Source organism: Limulus polyphemus, unplaced genomic scaffold (genome assembly GCF_000517525.1).
Source record: "Limulus polyphemus unplaced genomic scaffold, Limulus_polyphemus-2.1.2 Scaffold348, whole genome shotgun sequence".
Taxonomy (NCBI): Eukaryota; Metazoa; Arthropoda; class Merostomata; order Xiphosura; family Limulidae; genus Limulus; species Limulus polyphemus.
The window spans coordinates 531,560-548,603 of record NW_013665958.1 but is presented as its reverse complement, the minus strand read 5'-3'; the positions used below and the strand labels follow the sequence as shown (position 1 = coordinate 548,603).

The 17,044-nt window shown below is 34.7% G+C and overlaps 1 protein-coding gene across 2 annotated transcripts in view; it reads left to right on the top strand.

Annotated features, from left to right (window-relative positions):
• LOC106457581 (centromere protein I-like) overlaps window positions 1–17,044 on the top strand; it is a 74,254-nt gene that overhangs the window by 15,970 nt on the left and 41,240 nt on the right. For both annotated transcript variants that reach the window (XM_022383578.1, XM_022383579.1), the window contains exons 3-5: window positions 10,621–10,746; window positions 11,286–11,404; window positions 13,831–13,938. In XM_022383578.1, coding sequence (XP_022239286.1) covers window positions 10,621–10,746; window positions 11,286–11,404; window positions 13,831–13,938 — 353 coding nt within the window. The remainder of the gene's footprint in view (window positions 1–10,620; window positions 10,747–11,285; window positions 11,405–13,830; window positions 13,939–17,044) is intronic.

Genomic DNA, 17,044 nt, shown 5'->3' with positions numbered 1-17,044 from the left:
AATGTGACTGTATTTCACAAAATACTAGTCTACTAAAACACAGCCAAGACAGGTCACTTTATAAAAACTAAAGGTCAGTTTTATATTTTTGAATATTGTAACATGAGTGCACGTGTGCCACATCATTGTTAGCCAGGCATGGCTAAAAGGTCAATATAATAAGAATAAATATAAATGTATAATGTTATGAGATTTAAGCTATTTAATCTAAACATTTAGGTTTTTGTGTTATAATTTGTTGTCATTCTAGAATGAAAGAGGCATAATTTACATTTATTTCCTAATTTTTTATGGTGGTTACGAGATCGTTCAAATCTACCAAACTTGTACACAGATTAATTACTGAAAATAACAAATAAAATATAAAGTTTTTCTTAAGAAACATTAGGTAAATATCTGAACATTATAAGGATTTCACATGTGAAATTTAAAAATGTTCCTACACATAAAAGTATTTTTAATCTTAAAATTTAAATTACTTTGCATGTTGGATAGGCAACATGCGGAAAAAAAAAGCCTGAGAAAAATATTGCTTTATAAATTTAAGACTTAATAAAAAAAATTATACTTTGCATATTAAAGCATTGTAATGTTTACTGATAATCTTCTAAAGTTATAGAATGAAAACTATAAAAAGCACAAAATGGTTATGAGGTCAGTCCCAGGGCCCAAGCCCATGCTGAAAGAGTTAAAAAGAACAGGTTTAAAAATTTTCTTTAATAAAGATTCTGATCACTGATATATGTATGTGTACTGATGTATGTTGTAAAATGATGTGCAATTACAATATTGGAAGTAATTTTCGAAATGCATAAGTGATTTACCCATGTACAGGGAGTCACAAAAATGATTAATTGCAAGTACATTGTCAATTTAGCATTTGTACAATACCAGGGCATCAAGTACTATATTTTCTTATTTATTCATATATGTCACAGAAATACCTATTTTTTTCCTATATTTACAAAATTGGGTAAGCAAGAAATACAAATATCCAATGAAAAGTGGGATACTTAATCTAAACATTTTGCAGAAACAAATGTTACAAAATTATGTATTTTAAAAATGTTATATTTCTGCACTTTTACTTGATATTGTAGTATTTCTTTCAGGTGTGACACCCCTTCCCATCCCAGCCACTAACAGTGTCAGTTGTTGGCTATACTACTAGATCCATTCGGATCAAGGTAACCATTGTTCTCACCTTTGGAATCAAGTTTTTTGGCAGAAAAACAAGAAACGTGATTTTGATAATAAATTCATCAGTATGGAGAAATGCAGTATGAAGTACTGTTGTGGTAATAACAGAAACATTTGTTGGTTTTCTAGGAAGGAAAGTTCAGAATATTTTTGTTGGGTAAATGTTAACTAGAACAATCCATTTAGATGTTTTTCGAAGAAATGTTGAAAAAGTATTAAAATATCCAACAACTGAAACTGTTTTAGAACATTTTCATAGCAATCTAACATTTTAATATTTATTTCAAGTTAGAGTTTGCTAATTGTTAGTTATGCCAGGAGACCAGACATGGGGTATTTGTATTCGATTACAGCTTTGGGAGTATTTGTACTTGTATTTGAATATGATAGGGAAAATTAAAGTATTCATATTCGAAAATGTATGTACAGAAAACAACATAATATAATGCATCATTTGACAGATTAAAAACTTGGCTTTGTATTGGTTATAAATGATATAATATTGATATCTAGCCATCAATATTATAAGTTAATCATTCTTTAATGTATGTTGATTTTGTTACTGGGATTATAGATGTTCAACTTGGTTGTTGTCAGCTTCTATCTGCACTTTGCCTTAGTCGTGGAGTCCCATCACTATCGGGGTTTGTGGTGCACAAGGGTCAGGTACTGCAGTTCCAGGATTTTTCCTTTGGTCTTGCATAGGCTTGCATGGGCTCTGCTGTATTGTATGAGTTTTCTCATCCTTTCATTCTATCGTACTGTGCACACCCATTCCATGGACAACTGGTTACTGCTGGCAACATCTTGTCAATTGTTAGACCATCATCACATCCTGCTTCTGCTTTCAGATACAATGCAGGCAGGCATCTCTTTCAGGAATGCAACATCTATTCTTGCTCCAATTCAATATGTCATTAGTCTGGAAATTTTTTATTTTTGAGCTCTTCTCTCAGTCAGGCTCAGCTGTCTCCCATCCTACTCAATGCTATAGAATAGGATGCCACACTCTTACTCATCTCTCCTTCTCCCACTGCACGGATGATTTATTTTCTGGGAATTTGGGCATCACTCGAATCCTTCAAGCCTTTGGGACAAGAGCACAAGTGATACTGTTATTGGTCTTTAAGTGACCAGGGATCATACACATCTATTTCCTGGTTTCTCCAGTTTCCTTAGTCAGGATCATTCTTTGATCTTGAGGGGTTAAGTTGAGATACCACTACAAATTGGGTTCCTCTACTGCTCCCTATTCTCTTCACAAATACTTTACTTCAGGGATTGGGTACATATACCAACAGTAAGAAATTCCAGAGTATGCATGGACAATGAGGATTCCCTACACAATGTTTTCATCCTTCTTGCTCTTCAACAGGCAAGGTCTCATTATCTGGGCTTCTTAAGGGGTAAAGTGTCAGGATTCACTCTGAGTATTCTACAGTGGTGTCTTATGTTTCTCATCTAGGAGGCATGTGGTCTAGGGCTCCTTATTCTCGAATTTTGGACCTCCTTTCTCAGGACTATTCTTATCTTATCACCCTGCATGATGCATGTCCATTGTCTCAATCCAAACAGATATTACCAACAGAATAGATATTGAATCACATGATTCAGTTGAATTGCTTCTCATTTTGCAACTCTAATTGGTGGGTTGGCCTCTCATTGGATCACCCAACGACTGGCAATTTGGTCTCCAGTACCTCATCTTTGGGCTTCGGCAACAGATGCTTTCCATCCGGACAGGACAGGATTACCAATCTCAGCCTTCTCTTCACTTCATATATTACCCAGGGTATGAAATATTATTTGTTCCAACCCATTGTCAAATCCTGTTGATTGCACCAGATTGACAGTTACACTCGGGTTTCTGCTTCTGTGGTCCCTTCCAGTGTGTCCATACTTCCACTTCTTTTTTAGGCTCTCTTTGTGGAGGCAAGCATCATCAGATATGATGCACCTGGCTATCAAGAAGCTCAAGCTTCTGGTATAAAAGTTATGCTGTCTTTCACATGGCATTGGGGTTTAATTTCTAAGGTTGACATGTATCTGCCTCAGTTTCTGCTTAGTCCAAAAGTCACTTTTCTCAAAGGTTATGACATGCATACCAGCAATGTTGTATTGCGAGGAAGTTGAACCATTTTTAATCATTGGTGTCAACCATAACTCGTTTTTAACTTGGCTCTTTGACAGAGGTTTTTGCATCTTCCACAATTGCCATTGTTTACAGCAGCCTTATTATCTACCATTCGATTATCGCAACTGCATACTTTTGATTTCACAATATTGTCCAGATTCCTCACATCGTTTTGAGTAATTGGTTCCAAAGGACCATTCCAGTTACCTAACAGGTAGATTCAGGTTATGTTTTCTTTCTCTACACCTGTTTGTGACCTCACTCTTATATGCCATGTACCCACTTTATCTGCAGGTTTATTTTTCATGGCTGCTGACCTACGGACATCACTGGTCAGAGTGATTTGCACTGTTTGTCCACTGACCACTTTCTCACTCTCTCTACTTCCTCAGACCAGTTCTTCTTACCCAACACTCTGTCAGGCAGGAAAGAGGTTCAGTCCTTTTCTCCAATTCATCTGCTCATCATTTCTCTCTGTGTCCAAGCAGATTTTGATCTTGGTCATGTTCAGTGAGGGTCTTGAAGATTTTGTTGCCTGCACTTATACTTCTGTTCTGGGCTCTCTTTGAAGGCGAGGTATCTTCTGTGAGTCACATCTAATCAGATTTCTCTTTTCTAGGTCCTTAGCAACCCAGTCAAATTGTCCGCTGGAGGTCACTATGCTGAATGGTATGTGGACCTCCACAATACCATTATCTCTCATTATTTGCCTAATCTGGCAGTCTCTTCAACTGAGGGTTTTTGCCTAACCCCTGTAGCTATCTTAATTATTTCAGCAAGATTATCTAGAGAGGTGATTATTTTTATTTCTACCTTTCAGGGTTTCTTACCTTGTTTTCACAGGATCCCAATCTGTAATGAGTGTTGTCCAAACAGCCAGGTTTTTATCAAACCAATTCTGCACTAGAAACCACTATTTCACTATAATTACTACTAGTTGCAACAGGCTCTATAGAAATGAGGTGTTCCATAAGACCACATAGGAGGTCACCAGGTGGTATTACCATACTATACTGGACCACCGCTCATAGACTATCATAAGTAACACTAAAGGGGATCCTGTCTGTCCCTGCTGATCATTGGATTGAATAAATTAGAGTCAGTTTGCTTTTAAAAATTTAGGGAACTTGGTTCACCTATTGCATTGTTTCTAGAGCACTGTACCTCAGGACACCCCAACGTTCAATCTCCACCCCCAGATTCTACTAGTAGAGCTAGGGACAGAGGCTTTTCCCCCAGAGTGTTAGAGTGAATTCCTCCACTCTTGGAGAAGAAGGCAAAGTTGAGGGCCCTCTTACCCGGGTCCCTGAATATTTTTTTCCCAGATGTCTGTAGGAGTGGCGCCAGCCTACATGGGAGTCTACTTCTAATACTTCTTCAGAGTTGATGCTTATCTGTCCGGTTAGGGTGTGCATGGCCCTTCAATTTTGATCAATATCAGTTCAGTATATTGTTCATGGAAAGAGGGACACTATCTCATAATTCTAAATGCAGAGTGGTCCTATCTTGGGTTCTTGATTGATCACAGTTGTTCCATGTCCTCCCCATAATTCTGGGGGCAAGTGGAAGTCTCCTTGCCCAATCAGTTGAGGAGTGGGGATGAATGTTGATTAAGGCATACATGATCCCGTCATTCCAAATCTGGGATGTTGCTTATCAGGCATCTTCATGTGGAGGAGAAGATTTGTCTGCTTAGGTGTTGCTTACCTTCTTGTCATGATTCCAGTGATCTGAAATGCATCACTCTATGGCTACAGGCTGTGATCCAATCAAAAGTATATCTATATATAAAGTTGCAGTCCAATTGCTCTAGCCACCAATGTGGGATATAGGGACCAAGACCCCTTAATTCCAACCCCAAGTAGTGGAACCTTGGTTATCTGGTTGGGGCTGGCCTATAGTAATGATTACACATATATAATTACAGGAACTAATTTCAGGCTGAAGAGCATACCTGTTCTGGATGTAGTGCACTTCCCTCACTTGGTTACCACTCTTATCTTGGTACACCCATGATCTATGCAGATGCTTTCTCTATGTTTTGGAAGTTAACATTTTCCTAAATTGAAAATGTTTTTCCAATAATACTTACCTCTACTCACACTCCTGCCCTTTCTCTCCACTAAGAGCTAATGTTAGAGACTGGGATGGTATCAGTTTCGAAAAAGTGAGAAAATTATCTGAGTGAGGTGGTTATATACAGTACCAGGCTAGAGGGTGCATTAACGTAGGTAGAGAGTATCACAAAACAAATATCACCAAGGGCAATTGAGTGGGGTATGAAAGACTGAAGCAAGTACGAAAAAATCAGACTAATTCTTAGGTGGGCAAAGAAAAAAACCTGGCAATCAAGTAATAGCTATAAGTGTCAGGAGAGGTAAGTATTATTGAAAATATATTTTAAATTTAGATAAATGTTAACATTCCTTGAGAATGTGCAAATGTAATATTTCAACCCCTGGTTATATTCTTTTTCTTGTTCCCTACTTCTTAATCCTAACCCTAACTTATTTCTTTTCCCATTCTTGGACCACTTACTTTTCTGCAACATTAAGCCTTGCCCTTCCCATCTATTTCATTCTTATTTCCTTGATTTTAGTCTTTCTCTTAAATTTGTGATTGCCCTTACCTGTGGGGGAGGACTATTGACAGTTGTTTCACTCTCCAGTACCCACTACTCCTGTCTTTACTTGATCCTTCTTTATCTCTTCTCTCTACACCTTCAGTCTGAGGCATTCCACACTGCCCCTGTGAAATTTGCAAGTGATTCATGTTCCCTTCACTCCTCCACTGGGTTCATTATATTTCTACCATTCCCTTCTTACTCACTTCCTTGTTCCTAGAGGTTGTTGGATTAGGATACTCTCCTATCATAATTTCAACTACTTTCTTCTAATTGCCTAGCCCCTTTCTTAGCACTGACGTTTTGTAGTATTCCTGATTTGATTAGATCACGAGCTAAGGTTGCCTGTCATCAATCCTCACTTTCATTCATTGTTTCCACACTATCCCCAATTCTACCTCATCTTAGTCCCTGGTTTCCTGTCGTTTGATTCCCAACTTCCTCTTCTACCCGATGTCTGATACACTGAGCTCATCTGTAATGTTTCTGTTGTATTGGGTCCTGTGTGTCCAACTGTCATAGTTTTAGCTTTTGTTTTTTTATTTTTTATTTTTCTATCCACGTTGGGTTGTTTTTTTTTTACTTTTTTACCCACAGACATTCTCTCCCACTCCCTTCTCCTTTCTGCCTTCATCTTGTTTCCTTTCTCCTTCTGCTCCTGTCTATGCCCAACGTTTCTTTGAGACTGTGTTTGTCATAAATTCCTCACTCCCACTCAACATCTTATTCACCATGGGATGTGTTTTTCAGCTCATTCTCTGTTGGGATCAGTCTTCTCCCATCTGTCTGTGAGCTATGGACCTTGCAGTCACTAGGATTCATGCCTATCTTACTCATTCTATGTGTGAGGTTTAATGTTTGGTAACGATGGCTTTATGGGAATTGCTTATCCCATTATGTACCTCATATGTTGGTCCTTGTGTGACCAAAGGTACAGCTCACAGGATTCTTTGACCTCAATGGTTCTCTTGTTCCTTCCTCCATTCTAGTATTTGTATGGGTGGTTGAATTGATCCAATGTACTGGATACTATAAACCAGGCTAAGGTTCTGCAGAATGTCTCTTCTCCTGCAGTTTCCATTAAGGGTGCTATCTTGGGGATTTCACTCATCATTACCCATCCAACCCCTCTCTTTCATGCTTTTTCTATTTTGATCACCTGTTCAACATCTCTTGTCACTGAATTCCACCTGGTCTGGTCTTATACTTGTCCTATTGCTCACCCACCTTTCCAGCCTTAACCTTGGGTCCTCACCTTGACTAGAGATGCTCTTTATCATTTCCTCTTGGTGGTACCCTTCTGGCTGGTTTAACTTTCGTTCCCTCTTCTATGCCACCTGACAAACCAACCCCTGCCAATTATACACTATATTGCTTCAATATCTCCCATCTCCTTTTCATGACAGGATCTTGTCCTTCCACCTTCACGTTTGGATTAGTCTGGTCCGTCACCTGTTGAACTGGACTTTCCCAGCTTATAATTCTTTCATTTCTTATTCTGGGTATCACTCTACCTTGTCTTTTTCTCCAAAAGGAGGTGTGTGACTTTTGACGTTGGTCCATCCATCGCCACCTTCCTCCTAATCATTCTACTGTCAGACATCTCCTTTCCCTTTACTTGGCTATTTTACAGGGTTCAGATGTCTTTTCCGTTGCCAGTTATTGGTTGTACTTGTCTTCACCATTTTGTCTGCTAGATATTACAGTGTGTTTCCTCTCCTGTTCTCTCCATCTTGTTCTGGTCCTTCCTTATCCGTAGACACATTTGCCCTTATCCCATGCCTGACTGGGACCTCAGTGTCATCCTTCACAATCTTACCCATGCTGATTTGAGCCATTGGCAACCTGTAACTTCTACTGCCTTATCTTCAGAAATATTCGTCTTGCTTGTGATTGTTGTTGTGCAAATCGTTTTGCTAACAACTTTTCCCATGCCCTTTTCATTGTCCTCATTCTTCTTTCTCCTGACCAATCCTTCCTCCTTCATCTTCAACCACTCAGGGAGGAGACCTCTACCCTTCTCCTCTCTCTCGTTCTCTATTTCACTCTTCTATTCTTGTTTGGACCCAGACAAACTTTTCTACCCTGTTTATACCTCTCACTTTCGGGTGTTTTTGTCTTCCACTCTACATTACCTGGGATTTCCTTTTCTCCAGGGACAAATCTCCTTCTGCCTTTATTGGTATAGTCTGCCAAATTCTTTGTTTGATCTCCTCCTCATTTGAGATTGTTTCTTGCAGATAGTCTGCATTTCATCCCATTGGATTTATCACCTCTCTCATTCTTTCAATGCTCATTTCCAACAGCCACTAGACAAGACCACTCAGTCTGGCATGTGGACTAACTCTCATTACTTCATCACCCACTCTCTTCCTCATCTGGCTGCCTCATCTCCTGAGAGTCTTTGCCTGCCTCCATTCACTGTCCTACACTCTACCCACCCTCTTTAGAGAGGTGAGTACATTCCCCTTTGGTTTATAGCATTTGCTTCCAGAATCCCTCCAGGTGGCTAGTGATGTCTCCCAAGGTACACTTATTTTCCAAAATTCTGTATTGAGCCAGAATAATAGTAAGTACTCATACCATCTACCCTGGCTCCATATATGCCTACAATTGAGATGGGGTGTTCTGCAAAACCACTTGAGGTATTCTTGTGGTATATTCTGATATCTGTCTACTGTTCGATCCGAACTGTACCTATTCTATGGACTATAATGGAAAAAGCCAACACCAGCAGGTGTGAATTTGTGAATAAAGAGTATTTATGGGTTGATGAATAACTTTGCTGAAAAGGAAATAGGATTTTATAACTATGTGCACAAATATCTTTGTATGCCTGTACAGTATACTGCTAAATTCTAAACATCCCAGAAGGATGACCAATATTCAAACACTTGCGATGTTTATTGGATTGGTTCCAAACCATATACTGTAATAAACATTTTTACAGATTCAAAGTGCAATCTTATTACTTTTAGGAATACTCATTGTAAACAGTGTAGGATACATAGGCTGATAAATTCCACATTGTATTCTCGGAGGGGGGGTCACGTGCCTTGTTGCTCTCCAGAGGATCGTATTACGGTGTCACATAAACAGTGTAAGGATACAAGCAGTAATTTGTTGCTTTGTTCTTTATTATTTATATTCTTTACCAACGATGTAAAGAATAAGAGTAAGTTTGCTGTACACATATTTGTGCTAATGACTTATTATATGTGATGTACAAATTCATGGTAACTTTTTACATGTACATGTATTTTCATACCTATGAAATAGAAATGAATTTAAAAAATACATTACTTTGTCCCATTTATTTAATATTTTTATAGTACACACAAAAACACTGCTTACACACATGTAAAAAAATGACTTTAAATGCATATACCAAACATAATGGCGGGGGCCTTAAAATTCAGAAATTTAGTAGAGTCAATAAGGAATCCAGCTTTGCATGACTCATCTTTGATATCAAGGGCACCTTGCTCAAGAGGGCATTTTAATGCAGTCAGAAGGGTGCCCTTAATGACGAGGTTCTACTGTACTTACCTCTGAAATATCTTGTTTCCCTGCAACCAAATTTATTATCGTAAGTGCAAATTATGTCAAGAAAACAGAGCCTATGTAAGCTCTCCTGACACTTGTACAGTGAGTCACCTGGAAGATAGGATAAGAAAGTAAGTGATGCATGCTCTGTAATGAGTAAAGGACATTTGGAAATTTTTATAGTCACATGATTTGTTGACAGCATGAGTTCGAACTCAACAAAGAAAGGCTTTCTATATTTGAGAGGTAAATGTCTGTTTGAAATGCATTTTAATTCTAGAAATGTAAACATTGGTGGGATTATTGTTTGGCAGAAGTCAAACTTTCAGCATTTGTTTTATTCTTTAGAAAGTTCAATAATTAATTTCAGTTTTGTCAAATTTAACAATCTGTCATGCATGATGACTAGTCAGTCTCTTAAATATTAGGATATATTTGTGTTACCACATAAAGCATCATTAAATATGTAAATCTCTTTGTAAAAGTGAGTAGTTTATTAAACTTGCTTATATATATATATATAACTTCATAATATTAGCCTGATGATGATTATGGGAAACACAAAATTGCAAAAAATTAATCTTTGACACTTTTTTATGTCCATGAAAAACAGGTATGAAAAACTTGACTATGGATATTGCTCTACACTAGTTCTATGTTTTTTGTCCATTTTTGTTTATATATATATAGATAGTTACGGTCTGCTTAATTTATTAGGTACCGAAATGAGATTTTTCAAACAATGTTGCTATATATATGCAAACTATATTCCTAGAAAGATGGACAACATTGAATATGGAACTGTAGCACATTTTGTCTTTGATCCAGACATGTTATAGTACTGTGAAATAAACTTAAGTACATAGTAAATTGAACAAGCTAGAATATTTCTTAAATTACTAATCTTTTTCTTTAACTTGGCAACATCTTGCAATTACTTCTAAATTTTTCAGGTGTATTTTTCATAATATGTTTGTATTCATTTATTGTACCCAGTTACAAGATATTCTGGTGTCTTAAAATGTTTAAGAAGGTTTAATAATACTTTTAACAAACAATATTATAAAGTTCAAACTCCATAGTAGATTGTTTTAATAGCTATTTTTTCTCATGATAGCCACCAAAACACGAAGTTTACCTGTTCAGTTGAGTGTGGATTTAATAGAGAGAACGGCAAGAAGTGAAGGCCTACCTGGTGATATTTTAATTACATTAGTTGATATTATTGGAAGAAGGAAGTTGTGTAAGTACATGTTACATTTAAATGTGCATAATGCACAGTTCTGACATAAATTTTACTGTATGATATCAACCTGTATAACTAACCATTAGTAATGGCTGTTAAAAAACTGAAGACAGGATTAAATACAGTTGAATAGAATATACCAAATGTGAGAAATAAAAAAAATATTCAGGAATAAAAGATGCAGTAAATGTTAACTATAATACATGCTACTTTGACTGTGACATTAAAAAAGTTGAATATTTTTAGTAATTAGAAATGTTGACTTTACAATGGTTTGCCATTTATAACAAAACTGTGTTGATAGCATTTAATTCCAGATTAATCTAATTTTGATGACAATACATCATAAATGAGTGGCCATTGGTACATTGTATACTTACAGAAGATTTGTATGAAAATAAATCTTTATTAATAAAGTTAATCAGTGGTTGAAATAACCAGAACATCTTTAAAAACACTACATGTACACATAGATGAAATATCAATTACATGTATTTAAATATAATGTATGATATTCCTGTTTTGATCAATTTTAGCTGAAGCAGTATGTCGTCGATTGATCAGGAGTTTACTTCCATTCGATATAATACCTATTATTGCAGTCTTGAAAACTATTTCATGGATGGGTGTTGGAAACACGTCCATTGCACTCCAGGTAGGAATTTATTATATATAACGTATTTTGTTTATTTTCCAGTAAGGTTATGTATAAGTAGAATCATCAGTTATAAAAAAATAATAATAACTTATTAAACATAAAATATATCACTTCATTCATATGTGTATGTTTATAATATGTCATACTTTCCCTTGAAAACTAATTATGCTGTGATACCTCAACTTGTTCTCTACGATGGACACTTGTATTCCCCTTTTAGAGAACTGCTATGTGAGTTTGGAATTTTGTAATGCAGTGAATTATAGGATGTTCTCCTTCAAAGTTTCCAAAGGTTATCAATTTCAAGCTTCAAATAAGTGATTAAATATTAAAATGTGCATCTTTTGTTTCTTATCCTGTAGATAACAATAAACTTGACACTGTGAAAGTTGTTTATCTATAAACTTGGCAGTGAAAGAGTTAAAATTTAACTTTGTAAAATTTTAAGTATTATCTACTCAGGTGACAACTATGATACAAGGGACTCTGTAACCAGTAAAGTTACAGACCCATAAGTAACTTCATGAATAAATAAAAATTTGCTTAAAAACCCAGTAGAGTGGAACATAAATCTAGGTTTAACTGACCAAAGCCAACTTGAAGAAGCTTTCTGAGGCTTTTACTAATACATTTATGTTTGTTTAAAAAGAGTTTAAAGGAGCATGGTGTTCAATTAAGCATTACTAAAGTACTCTTGAGTTAACAATATCCTTGTATTTGACTTTGAACTACTGTCAGTCTCCGAAATAGATTTTGAAAATCTTCCCAGTTTCTTTTGTATAATGTGTTTTAGAAACAATCGTTTAATTTGATATTTCACAGCATACCAGTCAAAAAGAGATTTTCTTAAAAAATGTTGAGAAATCATATGATTTTCTTTTCTGGGTTTACCTGTTAATGACATGATGATTAATTCAAAAATTTACATACAGTTTTAAATTTTTTATTGTGAAGGCTTGCAAAAGTCAACCAAATCTGTTCTGTTTGTATACCACATATCTTGAAAAAATGAGAAATCATTTAGAATAACATCTCATGTAAACAAGTACACCAAGAAAAGAAAATATAAACCCTTGTATCGCTATGTTTCCTAAACAAATTGTCTCACCAAGCACAATTTTATAGTTTTTTTTATTCAAGTTTGAAGATATAGAGATATTGATTTGTATTTCAGCATAATAGAATGATTGCTTTTACTATCATTAATTCTGGTACAAAAAAAATATGTATTTTCAAGAAAATAACTACAGTATGGAAACCAAAAGGTCAAATAAAGGTGTTTGTGTTTTACAGGTTTTTCATAATGCATGAAAATGTTGATATACACAAGCTTTGTTGCCCTTAAAAAATGTAGTATGTATTGTTCATGTAACAGCATATTTTTTTGTAAACTTGAACAACATGCAACTTTTTGTTTTAAAACTAGATTAGTAGCTACCAATAAATTTTCACTATTAAAAGTGTTAAATATTAAGGGTTTAAATTGTTGCTGTTTAATTACTAGATAGTTTTAAGTTGGTAATAAAATTTAGCATTGGAGTTTCATCTATCATCCCTACTTTGTAAGCTATTTATGTTTGATGGAGAAACTTGTGTTTTAAATACTGCTTTCGTTAAACCCAATATATGGGTTAGATATGTGGATGTCATGTTTCTTGTGTGGCAGCATGGAAATGATATATTAGTGGATATTAAAATGTCTTCTTGATAAGTCTTTCAATTCAAATTCAACTCAGTTCAATTTATAAGATAAACAAGGGGGTTGTGTGAATTTTTTTAATATGTCTGTATAAAGGAAGAGCAACTTTGTTTATATATATGTATATATTATATACATCTAGAAAACTTTTGTGTAAAGAGATAAAGATATTTGTACACATTTCTTGTAGATTTCAATTACTGATCTTTGTCTTCCTTTTGAACTATCCAATATCTTTTACTTGATAATGATCATCCAATGTGTAAGCCATGTGACATTGACATGAATGATGACTGTCTTAATACTCTTTTGCTGCCACTTTGATAATTAGCAGTAGCAATGTTTCAGACATATTGATTTACATATATGCATAAAGACGGTGTAAGTTAATCATGTCTTTAAGATTATATGTTATTGTATTTTATGTAGTTTTCCATTTAACTTAACAATTTACCCTTGTTTTGTTGATTTTACTTGTTTTTTTTTTACCTTTTATGTAAATTGTGTTGGGTGCAAACAGCTTTAGCTGCCTTGCACCATAAAACCTCAAACTAAATCATTCTTCTTTGCTTTCACAAGTCCTAAAATAATATTCAAATTCATTAAGAATATTAATAAGCATAAATTATTTTTTAAGTTTACCCAGAATGTTATACAATAGTGAATTTGACCTAGGAATTGGTTTAATTGCAATGTAAGTTCTAATTTGCCAATACTTTTTCAGGCAGAGCTGATGAGGTGGATAGTTGCAGTGTATGATCACATAGACCAGAAAGAAGACCTACATTCCATTTATGGCATAATTTTTCATTATCTCGAATGTGATATTGTGGTAAGCATGAACTGTTTTCTAGAAGTAGAATATCTAAAGAATTGATTTCAGGTTTGTTTTGTGTTCTTATTTTAATCATATTCATGTATCCTTTGAAAATATATTTTTGTGCATAATTCTAATAACATTTATTGCACATGGTGGTGCAATCATTAGACACATAATTTGAAAGTATGTTGGATTAAAAAGTAGATATATCCAAGTTAAACCTATTTATAAAACATTTTTGAAAGGCAGACTTTCCTTCCTCAAGGCTATATTGGGAGTGGATGGAAAGGCTTAAAGTTTGCTAAAATATCTTCAGTGAAAGTTTGGAAGTGTTTATTATGGTTTTGAAAAGGAATATTCAAAATGTTACAATGATTTTGGGTGTAAGAAGCAAAGTGAACAGGAAAAAAGTAAGGAAGTATTCAAAATAGAAGTTAATGACAAAAAGGAAGTTATTTTTTATGTACTTCTATTTTTCCTTTTGGTTTTGAGGAAAGCCAAAGCTTCCATCCTCATAATGTAGTGTGGATTTGAGAGAGAGAGAGAGCTTTACAGTTAAGCTATATGGAGATTTAATGGGTTGAATTGGTTAGCATTTAAATGACTTTTTTGTTCACTTTTATCAGTATGGAACACTAAGCTCTAAAGTAAAATTCCTAAAAGTTTCTTCCGATCTTTTCACACCTATTTCCTATGTTTATTTACTGTTAGGAGCTGAAGCAGAAACCTGCCGAATATAAAGCAATGAATCGCAGCTCCTTAATTAGTTTGACAATGTCAATATCAAACAAGCTCATGCGCCACAATTCCTAGAACTTTTCCTGGTTTGAAAACACAATGGGATAAGATTTACCAACATGCTGACAGTATAATGGTATTAATGACATTTGTCTGAAGTATTATAAAATGTTTATGTTATGACTTTGTAGAAAGTCCGCAGGCCGATCCAGTAAGTCAGCAAGCAGATGTATCCTACAGAAACTATTCAAATTCCGGCTCCGAGAAAACAGTATAGTAGAATTTGCCAGCTTCTTTACAGTACAGTGGTTGTAACAGAAATTGTCTAAGTACTATATAAAAGTGAAAGAAAATATTTATGATATGGCTCTGTACAAAGTAGTATCCGACCCAATAAACTTAAGTATTTGGATGCTAGTTATCCTCCTTGGTGGTTGGAATTTAGTTTTGGTATAGGTGTAAATGTGTGTAAGTGCTTATGAAGATCGTGTTTCATATATTACCATGCTTACACAGTAACCAATGAATGTGTAGTTTCCAGTAATATAAATACAGGTCGTTTTGATTGGACTAGTATTTTTGACTTAGCCTTCTTAATTGTAACTTTAAATACAAATTATTTACCAGCAAACTGCAAGTTCAACCAGGTGTTTATGAAGTATTACCTACAAAGTAATAAACTTGGCTACCATACATTACATGTATTAATATATATATATATATTATTATTATTATTATTTTCAAACATGGAACAGTAAATAAAAAAAATATTTGGAAAACAATGATCTCTATTACTTACGATACTACAAAGTTCTTGTTTGCACTTGTGAGCCATACTTGCTAAGCCTTGTCAAAATTCACATGTGGAGATGAAAAAAATAATCATTTTAGTGGACTTTATATAAACATTTTGGGTTACAAAAAAAAATAAATAAATTATTATACTGATACCCCAAAAATCCATTGCAATTTATCAGGCTTCATAACTAAATTGTTTCTGGGTCTAAAAAAGTATAATTTCTGTTTACAAAATAGCCTTGATTATAATACTTTCCAATGATATAAGACCTTTCCTTTCATAGACAACTTAGGAAGAGTGACAGAATTATGTAAAAGAAATGTATAACTTTCGATTGGTTATAAAGTTATTGGTATATAAAAGTAGGCATAGATAAACAAGTCTTCTCAAATGATGAAGTGGTGGGTGGAGCCATTATGGTGGGTTCACTAAATATCATGATATTTCAGCAAATGGAAAAGGTAGTAGGTTCTTATTTTATATTCTAGCTTGACATTTGAGTTTCTAATTTGTACAAAACTATAGATGCTGTATTGTGGGCATCACAAAATGTAATCTGACCAAACCCAGAAGGCCACATACCACGTAAAACACAAAAACCATTATTTAGCCTTTTTTTTTTAACATTTACTTTCAAATAAAGAAACTAACTAACATATTATACTGAAATTTGAATTACAATCTACAGTTTGATGTCAAACTTATTGACATACATCTACAAAATAATAGTTAAATAAAGTGTTCAATGCAAGTCTACAAATGTGATGACACCTACCCGTCTCGATAGGGTTAATAGCTGTGAAAAACTGTTTTATTACAAATTACCTAGCAAGTATGTAAAAACCATGAAACAATTCAACTCAAGCTGTGGCCAGGCTTGAAATTAACAGTCACTAACTGGCAAAAAGCTAGTGGGTTCTAATTTTTAGCGAGTGACCGTCAGTGGACATTGTCATTTTTTGCCAATTGATAATAAAGCATTATATGAATATGCAAAAGAATTGTAAACTACTTTCAAAATTATGGAAGAAAAATCATTCTGCAAGTAAAACATTTATGGAAATAATTACAGTAGGATGATTGATCATTAAGCTTTTTCTGGTAGCTTGTTGTGCATCATTCTCATGCATCTTGAGGTTAAAATAACAAATAAAGCATAGTGCTTAAAAGGTGCTACAGTCTCTATAGATTTTTTTATTTTCATATTAGGAAATGTAATTATTACAAAGATTCATCTAAACTTTTGATATGTTACAAAATATGAAAATGAAACACTTCAAGAAATTCACTCGGCTGACTATTTCTTTTAAGGGCAGGAATTACTTTTTGCTAGCACTTTGCAAGTAATGGACTTTTTTTCTTTTTTTTTTTGAGGTTGCTTTGACTGTTGAGACACCATGTATGCTGATGCATCGTTGATGATTCTCGGGCAGATTTACTCTTCATGTAGCCATCCCTAATTTAACCGTGAAAGACTAGAGGGAAGACAGTTAGTTAACACAACTCACCACTGACTCTTAGACTACTCTCTTACCAATGAATAGTGAGATCGACCATCACATTATAGTCTCTCTCTCTCTC